Here is a 24531-nt window from a genome sequence, read left to right on the forward strand (position 1 = left end):
TTCCCTAGACACCTCCAGGCCTGTAGGAGCCGGGGGGGATGAACCAGGGACAAGGGAGGGCAAGGGGAGCAAGCTAGCGTTCCTCCCTACTCATGCAGTGGCTCGCTGTGCTGAGCTGGTCGAGGCCCACAGTCGCTCCAACCTTCAACCCTCTGACTAACATAGTGTTCCTATTTTCAGTCCTCCGTGGCTGGGGGGGGTGTCCCTGGCAAGTCATCTTCCTCCTTCAGCTCAGGAATGCACACGCAGGAGCAACCCTGTTCCCTGGTTTTCCCTGTCCATGTCTCTCTTACAGTGGCTAACAATATAGTCTCTACTGCCTTTCCTAGCTTGATTGGGTGATGGGCTTTAAAATGACAGCCCTGTCAGGATATCGCAGCATTTCAGTGATCTGAACCTTTTGCCTCTGGTCCTGTGTGTTTTCAAAAACTGGAAACAGGAAGAAACCTATTTGTAGTGTGTGTGTGTGTGTGTGTGTGTGTGTGTGTGTGTGTGTGTGTGTGTGTGTGTGTGTGTGTGTGTGTGTGTGTGTGTGTGTGTGTGTGTGTGTGTGTGTGTGTGTGTGTGTGTGTGTGTGTGTGTGTGTGTGTGTGTGTGTGTGTGTGTGTGTGTGTGCGCGTGCGCCGGCCCTGTGAAAGAGCCCATTGTATGTGTGGGGGGGGGGCAGCAGCAGGTGTCTTTGATTTGGCAGACCAGGCTGTGGAATTTCATGCCTCAGGAGCTGCACGGCCATCCTCTGATCTTCTACCGTAAAGTAGCCAACAGACAGGAAGTCACTTTACCTCCACTTCCTGTTTACTATCCTCACTCAGAGTTGGTCGGCTTCACACTGTTGTCACTAGTTACCACAGCCATCATAATAGCTGTCGGTCTTAATTTAAGTTTAGGTATAAGGTTAGCAGTGTGTTTAAGGTTAGATTTCAAATCAGATTTTAAGAAGAGAAATTGCAGTCATGGGCGGAGTTTAGCCAGAATTATGACTTTGTGGCTGTGGTAACTATTGAAGACCGCTTCACAAGGCTGGGATATTATTATGCATTTACTGTTAATGATAATAACACGTTTCATTTGTTGAGCGCTTTTAATTTACAGACAGAAATCACAAAGCTCTTTAAATTGTGAGCAACCATGTTAACACCCTATCAAAGAGCACAACAGTGTCTCAATGAACCTCTCTTTATACCAGAGATTGAAGGAGAAGAGCGAGAAAGAGGCGAGCTCACAGAAAGAGAACGAGGAAGACTGTTAACAACAGATACTGAGGGTGCCAGTGGAGGGATGATTGTAGAGAGACATGGGTGATGCTGCGAGGGAGGGAGGGCATAGTCTGATATGTGAAGGTAGTGATGTAGAGAGAGGAGGGGGATGCTGTGAGGGAGGGAGGGCATAGTGTGATATGTGAAGGTAGTGATGTAGAGAGAGGAGGGAGGGAGGGGATAGTGTGATATGTGAAGGTAGTGATGAAGGTAGTGATGTAGAGGAGGGGGATGCTGTGAGGGGAGGGAGGGCATAGTGTGATATGTGAAGGTAGTGATGTAGAGAGAGGAGGGAGGGAGGGGATAGTGTGATATGTGAAGGTAGTGATATAGAGAGAGGAGGGGGAGGCTGTGAGGGAGGGAGGGGATAGTGTGATATGTGAAGGTAGTGATATAGAGAGAGGAGGGGGAGGCTGTGAGGGAGGGAGGGGATAGTGTGATATGTGAAGGTAGTGATATAGAGAGAGGAGGGGGAGGCTGTGAGGGAGGGAGGGGATAGTGTGATATGTGAAGGTAGTGATATAGAGAGAGGAGGGGGATGCTGTGAGGGAGGGAGGGCATAGTGTGATATGTGAAGGTAGTGATGTAGAGGGAGGAGGGAGGGAGGGGATAGTGTGATATGTGAAGGTAGTGATGTAGAGAGAGGAGGGGGAGGCTGTGAGGGAGGGAGGGGATAGTGTGATATGTGAAGGTAGTGATATAGAGAGAGGAGGGAGGGAGGGCATAGGGTCTGATATGTGAGTGATGTGAAGGGAGAGGGAGGGAGGGATAGTGTGATATGTGAAGGTAGTGATGTAGGGAGAGGAGGGCATAGTCTGATATGGGGATGCTGTGAGGGAGGGAGGGCATAGTGTGATATGTGAAGGTAGTGATGTAGAGAGAGGAGGGAGGGAGGGGATAGTGTGATATGTGAAGGTAGTGATGTAGAGAGAGGAGGGGGATGCTGTGAGGGAGGGAGGGCATAGTGTGATATGTGAAGGTAGTGATGTAGAGAGAGGAGGGGGGTGCTGGGAGGGAGGGAGGGCATAGTGTGATATGTGAAGGTAGTGATGTAGAGAGAGGAGGGGGATGCTGTGAGGGAGGGAGGGGATAGTGTGATATGTGAAGGTAGTGATGTAGAGAGAGGAGGGGGATGCTGTGAGGGAGGGAGGGGATAGTGTGATATGTGAAGGTAGTGATGTAGAGAGAGGAGGGGGATACTGTGAGGGAGGGCATAGTGTGATATGTGAAGGTAGTGATGTAGAGAGAGGAGGGGGAGGGGATAGTGTGATATGTGAAGGTAGTGATGTAGAGAGAGGAGGGGGATGCTGGGAGGGAGGGAGGGGATAGTGTGATATGTGAAGGTAGTGATGTAGAGAGAGGAGGGGGATGCTGGGAGGGAGGGAGGGGATAGTGTTATATGTGAAGGTAGTGATGTAGAGAGAGGAGGGGGGGAGGGCATAGTGTGATATGTGAAGGTAGTGATGTAGAGAGAGGAGGGGGAGGCTGTGAGGGAGGGAGGGAGGGGATAGTGTGATATGTGAAGGTAGTGATGTAGAGAGAGGAGGAGGGGGAGGCTGTGAGGGAGGGAGGGAGGGGATAGTGTGATATGTGAAGGTAGTGATGTAGAGAGAGGAGGGGGAGGCTGTGAGGGAGGGAGGGAGGGCATAGTGTGATAAGTGAAGGTAGTGATGTAGAGAGAGGAGGGGGATGCTGGGAGGGAGGGAGGGGATAGTGTGATATGTGAAGGTGGTGATGTAGAGAGAGGAGGGAGGGAGGGCATAGTGTGATATGTGAAGGTAGTGATGTAGAGAGAGGAGGGGGAGGCTGTGAGGGAGGGAGGGAGGGATAGTGTGATATGTGAAGGTAGTGATGTAGAGAGAGGAGGAGGAGGAGGCTGGGTCGGGGGGAGATGCGGGTGAGGAGAGGGAGGAGGGGCTGCAGATGTGAGGGCTGTTAATCCCGGGCGGTTAATTGTGCGCTCCAGGATGGCATCTTGTCAGCAGAGATAAGTTGTCACGTTTTCCACTTGAGCTGAGACTAAACGATAGTCCAATAAGTTATGTCTGTCCTTGAGGCTGTCTGTTCTGTTCTGGGCAGCAGGCGCTACATCAGTGTGATAGGAGCTCGCTCCGTGCCAGCAGCCCCCCCAACCCCACTGTCCATATCAGTCCCGCCGCCCACGCTGATATTGATGGGAACTGAATGTTATTTTATTCCGCCGCAAGTCACAGCTGTCAGCTCAGCGCATGAAAAGTGAAGCGTCTCGTGGCCTCCTAGCCTGATATCCTGGGCCAGCCAGGGGAGGCGGAGGAGAACAGCCAAATGAATGGCAGCTTCATCCACTGGCTGCTATGAATGGCTCCATAGAGCTGGACACATCCACACTCAGCTCCTGTATTACTGCTTCCCTAGCTGGAAACATCCACACTCAGCTCCTGTATTACTGCTTCCCTAGCTGGAAACATCCACACTCAGCTCCTGTATTACTGCTTCCCTAGCTGGAAACATCCACACTCAGATCCTGTATTACTGCTTCCCTAGCTGGAAACATCCACACTCAGCTCCTGTATTACTGCTTCCCTAGCTGGAAACATCCACACTCAGCTCCTGTATTACTGCTTCCCTAGCTGGAAACATCCACACTCAGCTCCTGTATTACTGCTTCCCTAGCTGGACACATCCACACTCAGCTCCTGTATTACTGCTTCCCTAGCTGGACACATCCACACTCAGCTCCTGTATTACTGCTTCCCTAGCTGGACACATCCACACTCAGATCCTGTATTACTGCTTCCCTAGCTGGACACATCCACACTCAGCTCCTGTATTACTGCTTCCCTAGCTGGACACATCCACACTCAGATCCTGTATTACTGCTTCCCTAGCTGGAAACATCCACACTCAGCTCCTGTATTACTGCTTCCCTAGCTGGACACATCCACACTCAGCTCCTGTATTACTGCTTCCCTAGCTGGACACATCCACACTCAGACCCTGTATTACTGCTTCCCTAGCTGGAAACATCCACACTCAGCTCCTGTATTACTGCTTCCCTAGCTGGACACATCCACACTCAGACCCTGTATTACTGCTTCCCTAGCTGGAAACATCCACACTCAGCTCCTGCATTACTGCTTCCCTAGCTGGACACATCCACACTCAGCTCCTGTATTACTGCTTCCCTAGCTGGACACATCCACACTCAGCTCCTGTATTACTGCTTCCCTAGCTGGACACATCCACACTCAGCTCCTGTATTACTGCTTCCCTAGCTGGACACATCCACACTCAGCTCCTGTATTACTGCTTCCCTAGCTGGACACATCCACACTCAGCTCCTGTATTACTGCTTCCCTAGCTGGACACATCCACACTCAGATCCTGTATTACTGCTTCCCTAGCTGGAAACATCCACACTCAGCTCCTGTATTACTGCTTCCCTAGCTGGACACATCCACACTCAGACCCTGTATTACTGCTTCCCTAGCTGGAAACATCCACACTCAGCTCCTGTATTACTGCTTCCCTAGCTGGACACATCCACACTCAGACCCTGTATTACTGCTTCCCTAGCTGGACACATCCACACTCAGCTCCTGTATTACTGCTTCCATAGAGCTGGACACATCCACACTCAGATCCTGTATTACTGCTTCCCTAGCTGGACACATCCACACTCAGACCCTGTATTACTGCTTCCCTAGCTGGACACATCCACACTCAGCCCAGCTTCCTAGAGCTGGACACATCCACACTCAGCTCCTGTATTACTGCTTCCCTAGCTGGACACATCCACACTCAGCTCCTGTATTACTGCTTCCCTAGCTGGAAACATCCACACTCAGCTCCTGTATTACTGCTTCCCTAGCTGGACACATCCACACTCAGCTCCTGTATTACTGCTTCCCTAGCTGGAAACATCCACACTCAGCTCCTGTATTACTGCTTCCCTAGCTGGACACATCCACACTCAGCTCCTGTATTACTGCTTCCATAGAGCTGGACACATCCACACTCAGCTCCTGTATTACTGCTTCCATAGAGCTTGACACATCCACACTCAGCTCCTGTATTACTGCTTCCATAGAGCTGGACACATCCACACTCAGCTCCTGTATTACTGCTTCCTAGCTGGACACATCCACACTCAGCTCCTGTATTACTGCTTCCATAGAGCTGGAAACATCCACACTCAGCTCCTGTATTACTGCTTCCCTAGCTGGACACATCCACACTCAGCTCCTGTATTACTGCTTCCCTAGCTGGAAACATCCACACTCAGCTCCTGTTATTACTGCTTCCCTAGCTGGAAACATCCACACTCAGCTCCTGTTATTACTGCTTCCCTAGCTGGACACATCCACACTCAGCTCCTGTTATTACTGCTTCCCTAGCTGGAAACATCTACACTCAGACCCTGTATTATTGCTTCCCTAGCTGGAAACATCCACACTCAGCTCCTGTATTACTGCTTCCTAGCTGGACACATCCACACTCAGCTCCTGTATTACTGCTTCCCTAGCTGGACACATCCACACTCAGCTCCTGTATTACTGCTTCCATAGAGCTGGACACATCCACACTCAGCTCCTGTATTACTGCTTCCCTAGCTGGACACATCCACACTCAGCTCCTGTATTACTGCTTCCCTAGCTGGACACATCCACACTCAGCTCCTGTATTACTGCTTCCCTAGCTGGACACATCCACACTCAGCTCCTGTATTACTGCTTCCCTAGCTGGACACATCCACACTCAGCTCCTGTATTACTGCTTCCCTAGCTGGACACATCCACACTCAGCTCCTGTATTACTGCTTCCATAGAGCTGGACACATCCACACTCAGCTCCTGTATTACTGCTTCCCTAGCTGGACACATCCACACTCAGCTCCTGTATTACTGCTTCCCTAGCTGGACACATCCACACTCAGCTCCTGTATTACTGCTTCCATAGAGCTGGACACATCCACACTTCAGCTGGACACATCCACACTCAGCTCCTGTATTACTGCTTCCCTAGCTGGACACATCCACACTCAGACCCTGTATTACTGCTTCCTAGCTGGACACATCCACACTCAGACCCTGTATTACTGCTTCCCTAGCTGGACACATCCACACTCAGCTCCTGTATTACTGCTTCCCTAGCTGGACACATCCACACTCAGCTCCTGTATTACTGCTTCCCTAGCTGGACACATCCACACTCAGCTCCTGTATTACTGCTTCCCTAGCTGGAAACATCCACACTCAGCTCCTGTATTACTGCTTCCCTAGCTGGACACATCCACACTCAGCTCCTGTATTACTGCTTCCATAGAGCTGGACACATCCACACTCAGCTCCTGTATTACTGCTTCCATAGAGCTGGACACATCCACACTCAAACCCTGTATTACTGCTTCCCTAGCTGGACACATCCACACTCAGCTCCTGTATTACTGCTTCCATAGAGCTGGACACATCCACACTCAGCTCCTGTATTACTGCTTCCCTAGCTGGACACATCCACACTCAGACCCTGTATTACTGCTTCCCTAGCTGGACACATCCACACTCAGATCCTGTATTACTGCTTCCCTAGCTGGACACATCCACACTCAGACCCTGTATTACTGCTTCCCTAGCTGGACACATCCACACTCAGCTCCTGTATTACTGCTTCCCTAGCTGGACACATCCACACTCAGCTCCTGTATTACTGCTTCCATAGAGCTGGACACATCCACACTCAGCTCCTGTATTACTGCTTCCATAGAGCTGGACACATCCACACTCAGATCCTGTATTACTGCTTCCATAGAGCTGGACACATCCACACTCAGCTCCTGTATTACTGCTTCCATAGAGCTGGAAACATCCACACTCAGCTCCTGTATTACTGCTTCCATAGAGCTGGAAACATCCACACTCAGCTCCTGTATTACTGCTTCCCTAGCTGGAAACATCCACACTCAGCTCCTGTATTACTGCTTCCCTAGCTGGAAACATCCACACTCAGCTCCTGTTATTACTGCTTCCCTAGCTGGACACATCCACACTCAGCTCCTGTTATTACTGCTTCCCTAGCTGGAAACATCCACACTCAGACCCTGTATTATTGCTTCCCTAGCTGGAAACATCCACACTCAGCTCCTGTATTACCGCTTCCCTAGCTGGACACATCCACACTCAGCTCCTGTATTACTGCTTCCATAGAGCTGGACACATCCACACTCAGCCCCTGTATTACTGCTTCCCTAGCTGGAAACATCCACACTCAGCTCCTGTATTACTGCTTCCCTAGCTGGACACATCCACACTCAGCTCCTGTATTACTGCTTCCATAGCTGGACACATCCACACTCAGCTCCTGTATTACTGCTTCCCTAGCTGGACACATCCACACTCAGCTCCTGTATTACTGCTTCCCTAGCTGGACACATCCACACTCAGCTCCTGTATTACTGCTTCCATAGAGCTGGACACATCCACACTCAGCTCCTGTATTACTGCTTCCCTAGCTGGACACATCCACACTCAGCTCCTGTATTACTGCTTCCCTAGCTGGACACATCCACACTCAGCTCCTGTATTACTGCTTCCCTAGCTGGACACATCCACACTCAGCTCCTGTATTACTGCTTCCCTAGCTGGACACATCCACACTCAGCTCCTGTATTACTGCTTCCATAGAGCTGGACACATCCACACTCAGACCCTGTATTACTGCTTCCCTAGCTGGACACATCCACACTCAGACCCTGTATTACTGCTTCCCTAGCTGGACACATCCACACTCAGACCCTGTATTACTGCTTCCCTAGCTGGACACATCCACACTCAGATCCTGTATTACTGCTTCCCTAGCTGGAAACATCCACACTCAGCTCCTGTATTACTGCTTCCCTAGCTGGACACATCCACACTCAGCTCCTGTATTACTGCTTCCCTAGCTGGAAACATCCACACTCAGCTCCTGTATTACTGCTTCCCTAGCTGGACACATCCACACTCAGCTCCTGTATTACTGCTTCCCTAGCTGGACACATCCACACTCAGCTCCTGTATTACTGCTTCCATAGAGCTGGACACATCCACACTCAGCTCCTGTATTACTGCTTCCATAGAGCTGGACACATCCACACTCAACCCTGTATTACTGCTTCCCTAGCTGGAAACATCCACACTCAGCTCCTGTATTACTGCTTCCATAGAGCTGGACACATCCACACTCAGCTCCTGTATTACTGCTTCCCTAGCTGGACACATCCACACTCAGCTCCTGTATTACTGCTTCCCTAGCTGGACACATCCACACTCAGCTCCTGTATTACTGCTTCCATAGAGCTGGACACATCCACACTCAGATCCTGTATTACTGCTTCCATAGAGCTGGACACATCCACACTCAGCTCCTGTATTACTGCTTCCATAGAGCTGGAAACATCCACACTCAGCTCCTGTATTACTGCTTCCCTAGCTGGACACATCCACACTCAGCTCCTGTATTACTGCTTCCCTAGCTGGAAACATCCACACTCAGCTCCTGTTATTACTGCTTCCCTAGCTGGACACATCCACACTCAGCTCCTGTTATTACTGCTTCCCTAGCTGGAAACATCCACACTCAGACCCTGTATTATTGCTTCCCTAGCTGGAAACATCCACACTCAGCTCCTGTATTACCGCTTCCCTAGCTGGACACATCCACACTCAGCTCCTGTATTACTGCTTCCATAGAGCTGGAAACATCCACACTCAGCTCCTGTATTACTGCTTCCCTAGCTGGACACATCCACACTCAGCTCCTGTATTACTGCTTCCATAGAGCTGGACACATCCACACTCAGCTCCTGTATTACTGCTTCCATAGAGCTGGACACATCCACACTCAGCTCCTGTATTACTGCTTCCCTAGCTGGACACATCCACACTCAGCTCCTGTATTACTGCTTCCATAGAGCTGGACACATCCACACTCAGCTCCTGTATTACTGCTTCCCTAGCTGGACACATCCACACTCAGCTCCTGTATTACTGCTTCCCTAGCTGGACACATCCACACTCAGCTCCTGTATTACTGCTTCCCTAGCTGGACACATCCACACTCAGCTCCTGTATTACTGCTTCCATAGAGCTGGACACATCCACACTCAGCTCCTGTATTACTGCTTCCATAGAGCTGGACACATCCACACTCAAACCCTGTATTACTGCTTCCCTAGCTGGAAACATCCACACTCAGCTCCTGTATTACTGCTTCCATAGAGCTGGACACATCCACACTCAGCTCCTGTATTACTGCTTCCCTAGCTGGACACATCCACACTCAGCTCCTGTATTACTGCTTCCCTAGCTGGACACATCCACACTCAGCTCCTGTATTACTGCTTCCATAGAGCTGGACACATCCACACTCAGATCCTGTATTACTGCTTCCATAGAGCTGGACACATCCACACTCAGCTCCTGTATTACTGCTTCCATAGAGCTGGAAACATCCACACTCAGCTCCTGTATTACTGCTTCCCTAGCTGGACACATCCACACTCAGCTCCTGTATTACTGCTTCCTTAAGCTGGAAACATCCACACTCAGCCCCTGTATTACTGCTTCCCTAGCTGGACACATCCACACTCAGCTCCTGTATTACTGCTTCCCAGCTGGACACATCCACACTCAGCTCCTGTATTACTGCTTCCCTAGCTGGACACATCCACACTCAGCTCCTGTTATTACTGCTTCCCTAGCTGGAAACATCCACACTCAGACCCTGTATTATTGCTTCCCTAGCTGGAAACATCCACACTCAGCTCCTGTATTACCGCTTCCCTAGCTGGACACATCCACACTCAGCTCCTGTATTACTGCTTCCATAGAGCTGGACACATCCACACTCAGACCCTGTATTACTGCTTCCCTAGCTGGAAACATCCACACTCAGCTCCTGTATTACTGCTTCCCTAGCTGGACACATCCACACTCAGCTCCTGTATTACTGCTTCCATAGAGCTGGACACATCCACACTCAGCTCCTGTATTACTGCTTCCATAGAGCTGGACACATCCACACTCAGCTCCTGTATTACTGCTTCCCTAGCTGGACACATCCACACTCAGCTCCTGTATTACTGCTTCCCTAGCTGGACACATCCACACTCAGCTCCTGTATTACTGCTTCCCTAGCTGGACACATCCACACTCAGCTCCTGTATTACTGCTTCCCTAGCTGGACACATCCACACTCAGCTCCTGTATTACTGCTTCCCTAGCTGGACACATACACACTCAGCTCCTGTATTACTGCTTCCCTAGCTGGACACATCCACACTCAGCTCCTGTATTACTGCTTCCATAGAGCTGGACACATCCACACTCAGCTCCTGTATTACTGCTTCCATAGAGCTGGACACATCCACACTCAGCTCCTGTATTACTGCTTCCCAAGCTGGAAACATCCACACTCAGCAGAGACTGTTCTCTCTACTATCGCATGGCAAGCAGTACTGGAGTACCAAGTCTAGGGCCAAGAGGCTTCTAAACAGTTTTTACCCCCAAGCCTTAAGACTCCTGAACAGGTAATCAAATGGTTACCCGGACTATTTACACTGTGTGCCCCCCAACCCCTCTTTTACGCTGCTGCTACTCTCTGTTTATCATATATGCATAGTCACTTTAACTATACATTCATGTACATCCTACCTCAATAAGCCTGACTAACTGGTGTCTGTATATAGCCTTGATACTCTTATTTTCAAATGTCTTTTTACTGTTGTTTTATTTCTTTACTTACCTACACACACACACACACACCTTTTTTTGGCACTATTGGTTAGAGCCTGTAAGTCAGCATTTCACTGTAAGCATTCTTTTAGTACATTTTAGGAATCCGGGTTCATTTTCTGACCTGGGCTTCGTAGAATTTCTCTGCTTTTTCTTCAGGAAACACGTTCATGTGGTACAAAAGACCTGATGTGTCGATAGCACAGAGGTAACGAAGGAACATGGAAGAAGTACTTTAATTGCTTTTGTATTGAAGGGAGTATTTTATAGCGCTATAATGGTTGTATTCGGCGCACGTGACAAATAAACCTTGATTTGATTATTATAAATATGAATCAAATTCATAAATGCCAGGTTGTAGATAATCTGTCTCATTTTCGTATTTACACGATATTAAAGGAGCCTAAACAAAGATGCCTACCTTGTCAGCGGTTTTCTGCATATATACCTGGTTTTATACAGTTCCAATTTTGTCGCACAAAACCATTCAAAAGAAGTCCGATGAGTTTTCTCCCACTTTTCCCGAAGTATTTGCATAACGTCACAAACCCTGCTGCTGCAGTCATTGGATGGCAGTGGAATATGTTCTTCAAAGAGAGGATGGCGTAACGAGGGATGTAATGTAATCTGAGCTACTGAAAATAAGCCCTTTACAAGGTGAAATCATGACAGGAGCGTTTTGATTCTTATTAAAGAGATGGAGGGAGACCAGACAGGCTACTTTAGGAAAGGTACACTTAGGCCTGTAGAGAGAATCAGTGAACTCACACCGGTCAGACCAAGAAAATATTTCTCCTTTCCTTAAAACATATTTAAACAACCTTGGCCTACCTTCGGCTTTCTAAAAGTAGACTAGAAGATAATGAATTGACAAGGAAAGTATGAAGGGACATCTGTGATTATAGTATGAAATTGACAATCATTACTATAGAAACACATACATGCAACATGTCCATTGTCAAGTGTTCACTAATGTTGATTATCAACGGGGAAAGTGTTGGAAAGATTTTTCACATACTGTGAGGAACTAATTGGATGTAAACAAATGCGGACTTCGTTGACTTGCAGTGTGAGGTGAGGAAGCTCATTCCTTTTTCTCCCTAATTTCCTGATATCCAATTGGTAGTTACAGTCTTGTCCCATCGTTGCAACTCCTCTACGGACTCGGGCGTGCCGAAGGTTGAGAACCATGCGTCCTCTGAAACACAACCCTGCCAAGCCGCACTGCCTCTTGACACACTGATCGCTTAACCCGGAAGCCAGCCGCACCAATGTGTCGGAGGAAACACCGTACAGCCGGCGACCGAAGTTAGCGTGCTTGCGCCCGGCCCGCCACAAGGAGTCGCTAGAGCGCGATGGGACAAGGACGTCCCAGTCGACCAAACCCTCCCTGATCAGCGTTGATTAGTCATGGGAAAAGATTCTGTATCAAATGATCTGTAGTACCATGCCAGGTTGAAGTGGATTGGCCAGTTGTGCCACTTTGACAACAAGTGCGTTATAGTGCCTGAGTTAAGACCAGAACAGACATTGTCCACTACTTCATTGAATAATGAATGAATAGGCCAGGTGTTTCTATGCTCAGGGGTGTGCAGTCTGTCTACATTAACAGGACAGAGAAACCAGACACATGCTCATTGCTCACATGGAGCGTGTAAATGATGGTATGAAATAAACCACAACTTGTTTCTCACAAGTGCAGGTTGTGGGCTCTGCTAACAACGTTTCCACTCCGAGAATGAGAACGCCAAATTACTATAATTAATACATCCATTAACAGAAATTAATGTAACTAAATGACAGGAATAAATGGTAAATTGCCTATTTTACAAACAGTAGGCTACCACGTGCATTCATAAATGAGCTGCTCCAGTATCAAAGTGCCCAGGCTAGTATTTATAGAGGGATAGGAGGGCATTCATTTTGTTTTGGTCTCCCCGCATCTAGCAGATGAGCTGCTCCAGCATCTATAAATTAAGAAAAGATTCTGTATCAAATGATACTGTACCATGCCAGGTTGAAGAGGATTGGCCAGTTGTCCGTTTGACAACATTAGTGCGTTATAGGCCTCAGAGCCAGAACAACATTGTCCACTACTGTTGAATAATGAATGAATAGTCAGACACTTCCCCCCCAAAAATACCTATGTATTTATTTATTTATTTACTAGCAAGCAATGAAATGTGCATTGAATAAAAGAAAGTCAACACATCAAAGTGCCATAGTCTATAGAGCTGAACACCCCCGCATCTAGCAGATGAGCTGCTCCAGTATCAAAGTGCCATAGTTTATAGAGCTGAACACCCCCGCATCTAGCAGATGAGCTGCTCCAGTATCAAAGTGCCATAGTTTATAGAGCTGAACACCCCCGCATCTAGCAGATGAGCTGCTCCAGCATCAAAGTGCCATAGTTTATAGAGCTGAACACCCCCGCATCTAGCAGATGAGCTGCTCCAGCATCAAAGTGCCATAGTTTATAGAGCTGAACACCCCCGCATCTAGCAGATGAGCTGCTCCAGCATCAAAGTGCCATAGTTTATAGAGCTGAACACCCCCGCATCTAGCAGATGAGCTGCTCCAGCATCAAAGTGCCATAGTTTATAGAGCTGAACACCCCCGCATCTAGCAGATGAGCTGCTCCAGCATCAAAGTGCCATAGTTTATAGAGCTGAACACCCCCGCATCTAGCAGATGAGCTGCTCCAGCATCAAAGTGCCATAGTTTATAGAGCTGAACACCCCCGCATCTAGCAGATGAGCTGCTCCAGCATCAAAGTGCCATAGTTTATAGAGCTGAACACCCCCGCATCTAGCAGATGAGCTGCTCCAGTATCAAAGTGCCATAGTTTATAGAGCTGAACACCCCCGCATCTAGCAGATGAGCTGCTCCAGCATCAAAGGACAGTTGGAAAGAGGAAGAGATGTAGAAGGTTTAATAGACCAAGTTAGCAAAACAACTGCTTATAATCATTAGTAAAGTTTATCTACATGAAAATAAAGTTAAATATATATATTTTTATCCTAAAATGAATGTAGGCAGGTTTTAAATGCTTTTGGGGGTTATTTTATTTTCATGACAGTCTTCATCCATGACCGTCAGTTACAGGGTTATTACATTACCTTCACAGCCCGAGCTGCTGTTTACTCTTGCGTACTCAACATATTTTCAAAAGTATTTCTGGTCCTTCATTGTTTTCGTCTCCTTGTTGTTGAGGAGCAGTATTATCTAACGGTCTGTCTCTTTCCCTGTAGACACGGGTCTGGGAGAGTCTGTGTGCTCCAGCCCCTCCATCTCCAACACCACCAGCCCTAAGATGGACCCGCCCCCCTCGCCGCACGCCAACCGCAAGAAGCACCGCCGGAAGAAGAGCACCAGCAACTTCAAAGCCGACGGCCTCTCTGGTACTGGGGAAGGTAACGCCATCTCCCCTCCCCTCTCCGTTTTCCAGCCCTGGTCCGCCCGCTAAAACGCTCCCCCTAGCTAACAAACACCTAGTCTATACACTAGCTGGGTCCTAGGTGCTAAGCTGCTCTGCTATTGAATGAATGCGTCTGGAAAAGAATGGAGCAACAAACCTAGGAAGTACAAAACTATGATGAACCTGTTGATTTTAGATCACTAATGATTGTCAACGATGACTTAACATCTGACTTAATATCTGACCCTTTAGCTGTCTTGGACCAGGTAACTCTTTTAAAGAGATTTTATTCCAATGATCTTAAACCAGATACATGAATGGTACATGAAATGAATGAAATAAGGTATTTGACTATGATACGGCACCGTATGCTGCCGTAGGAACAGGTATGGGAAACGCAGCCATGTCTTCCCACGAGCCCCCTGACATCACTCTGCTTGTGGAAGGGGGTTCTCCATTCTTTTCTCTCATCCCTCCATTCCTCCTCTCTTTCTGTCTCTGTCTGTCAGTCAGATGTGTGTTTTCAGCACTGCTAATAGTAAACATGACATACTACTCTGTCACAATGAATGGCACTGAATGGCTTGCTCTTAAACACACGTTTACTTGTGGATACACAGGTTTATAGGCTCAAATACACTGTCTTGGGGTATCAAACACACTGATGCATCCTCACTCATGCGTGCACACACACACACACACACACACACACACACACACACACACACACACACACACACACAACGTCACCCACCATTGTGAATGGGAGTGGAACAGATGCAGAGTTGGTAGCAGATGTGTGATGTAATGTGTAGCACTTCCATCAGAGGGAATCATGTGGCTGACAAGACAAGTGCCTGTCTTCTGTCTCTGTCTGGGGTCACTCCATCTCCTCTCCTGCCTGCTTGCCTGGCTGGGACTGGGAGGAATACTGGAGCAGATAGACATTACTGGGAATGGGATATAATGTATTTCACCTAGCTCGCAAACAGGCTATTTTGAATGGAGGGTAATGTATTAATTGAAATGACTATGTGTGTTGCTCATTTGTGTTTATCTGAGGTGAGTGATCTGACACCGTTTGAAATCATTGTAGCACCCAGCGTGCTTTATGAAACTACCAAAGGTGTCCAGCGACTGGTTCATATCTTCGCTCTTGAAGCTGATGTAATATTTGTCCAATCTCCTTCATAGTTAGAATGGGACTGGCAGTAGTAGCAGCCATTTCATTGGCTGCTGACCATAAAATGTATTTTTTTGTATATAATATTTCCACCATTGTTTCCTATGACTGTAAAAGAGCTGGACATCAACAGATATCGCTAACCTTGATTTGGACAAAGGTGAAACTTATATTGTTCATCCCGGACCCAAAGGAGGAGACGGAGACGGCGCTATAGAGGCCGGCGTGCAGGACTATATCGGAGAGTGGATAAACCACCTCTACCCACGGGCTATTGGCGAACATGCTATCACTGGAGAATAAACTGGATGAGCGCCGTTCGAGACTATCCTGTCAACGTGATCTGAAGAACTGTAATATCCTGTGTTTCTCTGAGTCGTGGCTGAACAGGGACGTGGTAAATATAAATCAAGGTTGTATTTCTATACAGCGATGAACAGAGCAGTGGCATCGGGGAAGCTCAGGGGAGGTGGTGTCTCTTATCAACAGCTGGTGCGCCATCTCTAATATTAAGGAAGTCTCGAGGTTTTGCTCGCCTGAGATAAAATACCCCATGATAAGCTGTAGACCATACTATTTACCAAGAGTAAATACTGTCCTTTCCCACCTGGACAAAAGGAACAACTACGTGAGAATGCTTTTCATTGACTTCAGCTCAGCGTTCAACACCATAGTCCACTCCAAGCTCATCACTATGCTAAGGACCCAAACACCTCCCTCTGCAACTTGATCCTGGATTTCCTGACGAGCTTGAAGTTCCTTGTGTCCACATCACTATGGAATTATCATGGTCCATGAAGAGAGCACAACAACACCTCTTCCCCCTCAGGAGGCTGAACAGATTCTGCATAGGCCCTCAGATGCTCAAAATGTTCTACAAGCTGCACCACTGAGAGCATCTTGACTGGCTGCATCACCTCTTGATATGGCAACAACTGCTTGGCATCCGGCAAGCGGTACCGATGCACCAAGTCTGGATCCAACAGGACCCTGAACAGCTTCTACCCCCAAGTCATAAGACTGCTAAATATTTAGTCTGGGTAGCTATTGGTTAACTATTTGACTATCTGCATTGACCCTTTTTGCACAAACCTCTTGACTCACATACGCTGCTGTTACAGTTTATTATCTATCCTGTTGTCTAGTCACTTTCTCTACCTATATGTACATATCTACCTCAATTACCTCGTACTCCTGCACATTGACTCCCTACTGGTACCCTGTGTATATAACCAAGTTATCATTGACTCCCTACTGGTACCCCGTGTATATAACCAAGTTATCATTGACTCAGTACTGGTACCCCGTGTATATAACCAAGTTATCATTGACTCAGTACTGGTACCCCGTGTATATAACCAAGTTATCATTGACTCAGTACTGGTACCCCGTGTATATAACCAAGTTATCATTGACTCCCTACTGGTACCCCGTGTATATAACCAAGTTATCATTGACTCAGTACTGGTACCCCGTGTATATAACCAAGTTATCATTGACTCAGTACTGGTACCCCGTGTATATAACCAAGTTATCATTGACTCAGTACTGGTACCCCGTGTATATAACCAAGTTATCATTGACTCAGTACTGGTACTGGTTATCATTGACTCCCTACGAGTATATAACCAAGTTATCATTGACTCCCTACTGGTACCCCGTGTATATAACCAAGTTATCATTGACTCAGTACTGGTACCCCGTGTATATAACCAAGTTATCATCAACTCAGTACTGGTACCCCGTGTATATATAACCAAGTTATCATTGACTCAGTACTGGTACCCCGTGTATATAACCAAGTTATCATTGACTCAGTACTGGTACCCCGTGTATATAACCAAGTTATCATTGACTCCCTACTGGTACCCCGTGTATATAACCAAGTTATCATTGACTCCCTACTGGTACCCCGTGTATATAACCAAGTTATCATTGACTCCCTACTGGTACCCCGTGTATATAACCAAGTAATCGTTACTCATTGTGGATTAATTCCTTGTGTTACAACGCTCGGCCTCTGAAGGCCGAGCGTTGTGAGACGCTCCCCCAGCCAGCCGGCCTCTGAAGGCCGAGCGTTGTGAGACGCTCCCCCAGCCAGCCGGCCTCTGAAGGCAGAGCGTTGTGAGACGCTCCCCCAGCCAGCCGGCCTCTGAAGGCAGAGCGTTGTGAGACGCTCCCCCAGCCAGCCGGCCTCTGAAGGCCGAGCGCTGTGAGACGCTCCCCCAGCCAGCCGGCCTCTGAAGGCCGAGCGTTGTGAGACGCTCCCCCAGCCAGCCGGCCTCTGAAGGCCGAGGCGTTGTGAGACGCTCCCCCAGCCAGCCGGCCTCTGAAGGCCGAGCGTTGTGAGACGCTCCCCCAGCCAGCCGGCCTCTGAAGGCCGAGCGTTGTGAGGCTCCCCAGCCAGCCGGCCTCTGAAGGCCGAGCGTTGAGACGCTCCCCCCAGCCAGCCGGCCTCTGAAGGCCCGTTGTGAGACGCTCCCCAGCCAGCCGGCCTCTGAAGGCCGAGCGCGTGAGAGCTCCCCAGCCAGCCGCCTCTGAAGGCCGAGCAGCTCCCCAGCCAGCCGGCCTCCCCGTTGTGAGACGCTCCCCCAGCCAGCCGGCCTCTGAAGGCCGAGCGTTGTGAGACGCTCCCCCAGCCAGCCGGCCTCTGAAGGCCGAGCGTTGTGAGACGCTCCCCCAGCCAGCCGGCCTCTGAAGGCCGAGCGTTGTGAGACGCTCCCCCAGCCAGCCGGCCTCTGAAGGCCGAGCGTTGTGAGACGCTCCCCCAGCCAGCCGGCCTCTGAAGGCCGAGCGTTGTGAGACGCTCCCCCAGCCAGCCGGCCTCTGAAGGCCGAGCGTTGTGAGACGCTCCCCCAGCCAGCCGGCCTCTGAAGGCCGAGCGTTGTGAGACGCTCCCCCAGCCAGCCGGCCTCCTCTGCGTTGAGACGCCCCCAGCCAGCCGGCCTCTGAAGGCCGAGCGTTGTGAGACGCTCCCCCAGCCAGCCGGCCTCTGAAGGCCGAGCGTTGTGAGACGCTCCCCCAGCCAGCCGGCCTCTGAAGGCCGAGCGTTGTGAGACGCTCCCCCAGCCAGCCGGCCTCTGTGCAGCCCCTTCTCCCCATTCGTCAGCGGGGCACTTAAGTGAAATATTATAAATAATCCACCGTATTGAAATCTTTTATCAGCTGTGGCACTTTCATTATTCAATAAGCGATTAGTAACAGTCTCCCAATTTAGCCATTAAGCACCACGCGACAGCGTGGGGCCTCTCTACGCCTGTCACACCACGACCCAGATGAAGTATCAGCCTGTCACACACACACGTTATTCATGAGGCGAGGGACCGGGGCGGGCCGCCCTCTGCTCCACTCTGGTCCGTCCCCACCCTCGCCGCTCCTTCTCCTATAGCCCAGGTAGGGCCACCGTGAGGTTATACGTCACTCTGACTATCTCTCCCTGTCTCTCTCTTTCCTCCATGTCTCTCCCTTTCCTATCTCCTTCATTTCTCTCTCTCCATGTCTCTCTCTCTTTCCTATCTCCTTCATTTCTCTCTCTCTCCATGTCTCTCTCTGTGTCTTTCTCTCCTCTCTCCATGTCTCTCTCTCTCTGTGTCTTTCTCTCCTCTCTCCCTGTCTCTCTCTTTCCTCCATGTCTCTCCCTTTCCCATCTCCTTCATTTCTCTCTCTCTCCATGTCTCTCTCTGTGTCTTTCTCTCCTCTCTCCATGTCTCTCTCTCTCTGTGTCTTTCTCTCCTCTCTCCCTGTCTCTCTCTTTCCTCCATGTCTCTCCCTTTCCTATCTCCTTCATTTCTCTCTCTCCATGTCTCTCTCTGTGTCTTTCTCTCCTCTCTCCATGTCTCTCTCTCCTCTCTCCTTCATGTCTCTCTCTCTCTGTGTCTTTCTCTCCTCTCTCCATGTCTCTCTCTCCTCTCTCCTTCATGTCTCTCTCTCTCTCTGTCTTTCTCTCCTCTCTCCATGTCTCTCTCTCTCCTCTCTCCTTCATGTCTCTCTCTCTCTGTCTTTCTCTCCTCTCTCCATGTCTCTCTCTCTCCTCTCCTTCATGTCTCTCTCTGTCTTTCTCTCTCTCCATGTCTCTCCTCTCCTTCATGTCTCTCTCTCTCTCTCCTGTCTCTCTTCTCCCTCTCATGTCTCCTCTCTCTCCTCTCTCCATGTCTCTCTCCTGGTGTCTCTCTCCTCTCATGTCTCTCTCCTCTCTCCTGATCTCTCTCTCCTCCATGTGTCTCTCTCTCCTCTGTGTCTCTCTCTCCTCTCTCCATGTCTCTCTCCTTGGTGTCTCTCTCTCCTCCATGTCTCTCTCTCCTCTCTCCATGTCTCCTTGGTGTCTCTCTTCTCTCTCTCCTCTGTCCATGTCGCTCTCCTCTTTCCATGTCTATCTCTCATCTCTCTTGTCTCTCCTTGTCTCCTTCCTCTTGTCTCTCGGTCTCTTTCCTCTTGTCTCTCCTTCTCTCTGTCTCTTTTTCCTCTCTCTCTTTCATCTATCTGGTCTCTTTCCTCTTGTCTCTCCTTCTCTCCATGTCTCTCTTTCCTCTCTCTCTCTTTCATCTATATCTGGTCTCCATCTCCATGTCGCTCTCTCTGTTTTCTATTTCTCTTGTTTTCTTTCTCCTTCAGATGTTAGTAAATATACATAAAAAAGTGGTGTTAATTGTCTGATATTACACAGTATACTCACCATGCTCTGTGTGTGTGTGTGTGTGTGTGTGTACGTCTGTGTGTGAACTGAAAGGGATACTTCAGGATGGGATACTGAAAGGGATAGTTCAGTTAGCGCAATGCCTGGAAGTCTATGGTATCTACTAGCATGCTAGTAGTTACCATAGACTTCCAGTCATTGTGCTAACGCTAGTTAGCAACGTCCTTCAAACTGCACACAGGCACCTAACAAATGGTATCCACGATTTCATGGGACTCTGGGGAAGTAGATAAAGGGCTTCATTGCCAACATCCTGAAGTATCCCTTTAAGGTTGTGAGGAAACAGCAGGATTCCTACATGGCTAAAACAGCGGATCCTTTTAGTTCTAATGAAAAGCTACTTGCTCCCTCTCTTCCTCTCTTCTCCCTCCCTCTCTTCTCCTTCTCTCCCTAAAACAAAGACGCCACTCATCCTCTTCCTTCCACTGAGCCAGACCCCCCCTCCCCCCACATGCTTGACATGTGGAGACCCCCGAATCTCTACCCCCTCCATCCCTCTCCTCCCCCTTTCCTCTCTTTCACAGCCACCTGCATCAGGTGTATCACTCCTCCTCTGTGTGCTCCGTCGATCACAGCCCACAATTAACTGTCTCTGTAAGAGCACCTCGTTAGTTGCCTAGCACCCCCTGTTACATACACTACAGCACGGGGTCCGACTCATCGCTGCCGGGACCTTTGAAAGGGGATCTGACCGCGAGCCTGCTGGAGATACCAAAGTTGTCTCTCAGATTCGAGACTGGGGACATGAAAGGGCCCCTTTGGCCCCTTTGAGATGGGAGGTGGAGATGAGGCCCCACACAGAGCGGCAGACCAGCTGGAGGGAGAAAGAGGCATTCCTGGAGAGGAGATGTTAGTCAGGACAGAACGCTCTCTATGATCTGGTATGGGATCAAAGGATCAGGTGGTTAGATAGCGGACTGGGTGATTGGGGGATTCATTCCACACAGGTTGTTAGAGAGAGCAGAAGTGGGTGTGGTTTGTGTTGTGACTGAAGCATCTTGATGCATCTATCATTTAGCCCTTAGAGGGGAGGTGAGTCTGCCGAATCGCTTTGGCCATTTCCCTAAAATGGAAGATAATTAAGGTCACTTTGTAGCCATAGAGGTACAGCAGGTGTGACACTAAAGGTCAACTTGTTAAAGGTCCCAGGTGGTCTTTCCCATGCAGAAGACCATCATTCGTTGGATGTACAAAGGACCCAAATATTTTAGACGCCACACACACACACACACACACACACACACACACACACACACACACACACACACACACACACACACACACACACACTGCAGTGTGTGGGTGCAGATGTAAATGACTTGAACATATATTGGGGTATTTCTTTGTGATTGCTCCAGATTCCTGTGTGTGGGAGAATAGCGCCTTGAAGGACAATAAGACCGAGGCTCGTACAAGCAGTCTAACATTTAAACCTCACACACCCATTACCAGAATGTTCCCTTGTCCTATGCTGTAGCGGGGGACTGGTGAATAAATGTACTTTCTCTTCTGATATCGTTGTGTAGCAAATGTTCTTCTAGGCCTCGGGGGATGTTGGGAAATAACAGTAGCGTCGGCGGGGGCTGTGAGGGTTCAGGGGCGAGATGCGAGGGGGAATAAGTGTGTATTTAGAGTGTAGTATGTACCTCATTATAGAAGGTGAAAGCAGAAGTCACATAGTCTAGGACCTGAACACCTTCAGTGGGAGAGGGAAACATTTTACCCCTCTGCCCCCCTCTGATAACCTTTTCTTAGCTTGGATTTGTTTAACATCTAGTTTTTAAACCAGTTCTCTTTGACTTGTTCTATATATTTTTTGAGATTCCATTCTGTGCACATGCCACTGCCAGGTTGTCATGGTAAATTAGAAGTCTCTGTGAATGATAAGGCAGTACTGTTCAGCTTCAACTGTTCCTGTGTTGCTTCTACTGCTGACTTGTGATTTGTCACTGCACAAGTCCATGCCCAGCCCATGACTCCTCCCCCTCTAGTGGTGCTGGTTGATTACACCTGACTCCTCCCCCTCTAGTGCTGCTGGTTGATTACACCTGACTCCTCACCCTCTAGTGCTGCTGGTTGATTACACCTGACTCCTCACCCTCTAGTGCTGCTGGTTGATTACACCTGACTCCTCCTCTAGTGCTGCTGGTTGATTACACCTGACTCCTCCCCCTCTAGTGCTGCTGGTTGATTACACCTGACTCCTCCCCCTCTAGTGCTGCTGGTTGATTACACCTGACTCCTCCCCCTCTAGTGCTGCTGGTTGATTACACCTGACTCCTCCCCCTCTAGTGCTGCTGGTTGATTACACCTGACTCCTCCCCCTCTAGTGCTGCTGGTTGATTACACCTGACTCCTCCCCCTCTAGTGCTGCTGGTTGATTACACCTGACTCCTCCCCCTCTAGTGCTGCTGGTTGATTACACCTGACTCCTCCCCCTCTAGTGCTGCTGGTTGATTACACCTGACTCCTGCTGGTTGATTACACCCCCTCTAGTGCTGCTGGTTGATTACACCTGACTCCTCCCCTCTAGTGCTGCTGGTTGATTACACATGACTCCTCCCCCTCTAGTGCTGCTGGTTGATTACACATGACTCCTCCCCCTCTAGTGGTGCTGGTTGATTACACATGACTCCTCCCCCTCTAGTGGTGCTGGTTGATTACACATGACTCCTCCCCCTCTAGTGGTGCTGGTTGATTACACATGACTCCTCCCCCTCTAGTGGTGCTGGTTGACACCTGACTCCTCCCCCTCTAGTGGTGCTGGTTGATGACACCTGACTCCTCCCCCTCTAGTGGTGCTGGTTGATGACACCTGACTCCTCCCCCTCTAGTGGTGCTGGTTGATTACACCTGACTCCTCCCCCTCTAGTGCTGCTGGTTGATTACACATGACTCCTCCCCCTCTAGTGCTGCTGGTTGATTACACATGACTCCTCCCCCTCTAGTGCTGCTGGTTGATTACACATGACTCCTCCCCCTCTAGTGGTGCTGGTTGATGACACCTGACTCCTCCCCCTCTAGTGCTGCTGGTTGATGACACCTTTCTCCTTTTTTACTCTTTATATTTGTGTTTTTCTTCTTCGCTGTCCTCTTCTCTCCATCTCTCCTCCTGCCGCCCGTCGGGACGCAGCCAAACGTCAAGCGTGGAAACTTAACCGCGTCGGTAGTCTGCGTAACATATACAGTAACAGCAACTGGGAAGGTAACTAACTAACTGACTAGTTAACCCACCATGATGGAGAGAGTAACAGCAACTGGGATGGTAACTAACTGACTGGTTAACCCACCATGATGGAGAGAGTAACAGCAACTGGGAAGGTAACTAACTGACTGGTTAACCCACCATGATGGAGAGAGTAACAGCAACTGGGAAGGTAATTAACTAACTGACTGGTTAACCCACCATGATGGAGAGAGTAACAGCAACTGGGAAGGTAACTAACTAACTGACTGGTTAACCCACCATGATGGAGAGAGTAACAGCAACTGGGAAGGTAACTAACTAACTGTTAACTGGCAACTTAACCCACCATGATGGAGAGAGTAACAGCAACTGGGAAGGTAACTAACTAACTGACTGGTTAACCCACCATGATGGAGAGAGTAACAGCAACTGGGAAGGTAACTAACTAACTGACTGGTTAACCCACCATGATGGAGAGAGTAACAGCAACTGGGAAGGTAACTAACTAACTGACTGGTTAACCCACCATGATGGAGAGAGTAACAGCAACTGGGAAGGTAACTAACTAACTGACTGGTTAACCCACCATGATGGATGAGAGAGTAACAGCAACTGGGAAGGTAACTAACTAACTGACTGGTTAACCCACCATGATGGAGAGAGTAACAGCAACTGGGAAGGTAACTAACTAACTGACTGGTTAACCCACCATGATGGAGCAACTGGAAGTAACAGCAACTGGGAAGGTAACTAACTAACTGACTGGTTAACCCACCATGATGGAGAGAGTAACAGCAACTGGGAAGGTAACTAACTAACTGACTGGTTAACCCACCATGATGGAGAGAGTAACAGCAACTGGGAAGGTAACTAACTAACTGACTGGTTAACCCACCATGATGGAGAGAGTAACAGCAACTGGGAAGGTAACTAACTGACTGGTTAACCCACCATGGGAAGGTAACAGCAACTGGGAAGGTAACTGACTGGTTAACCCACCATGATGGAGAGAGTAACAGCAACTGGGAAGGTAACTAACTAACTG

At 49.0% G+C, this 24531-nt stretch overlaps 1 protein-coding gene across 1 annotated transcript in view; it reads left to right on the top strand.

The window, feature by feature from the left end:
• Nucleotides 1–24531, top strand: part of LOC127927685 (arf-GAP with GTPase, ANK repeat and PH domain-containing protein 1-like) — a 176070-nt gene that overhangs the window by 86202 nt on the left and 65337 nt on the right. The window contains exon 10 of the mRNA XM_052514363.1: nt 14257–14418. Coding sequence (XP_052370323.1) covers nt 14257–14418 — 162 coding nt within the window. The remainder of the gene's footprint in view (nt 1–14256; nt 14419–24531) is intronic.

This window comes from Oncorhynchus keta, unplaced genomic scaffold (assembly GCF_023373465.1).
Source record: "Oncorhynchus keta strain PuntledgeMale-10-30-2019 unplaced genomic scaffold, Oket_V2 Un_scaffold_17296_pilon_pilon, whole genome shotgun sequence".
In the NCBI taxonomy this organism is placed as follows: Eukaryota; Metazoa; Chordata; class Actinopteri; order Salmoniformes; family Salmonidae; genus Oncorhynchus; species Oncorhynchus keta.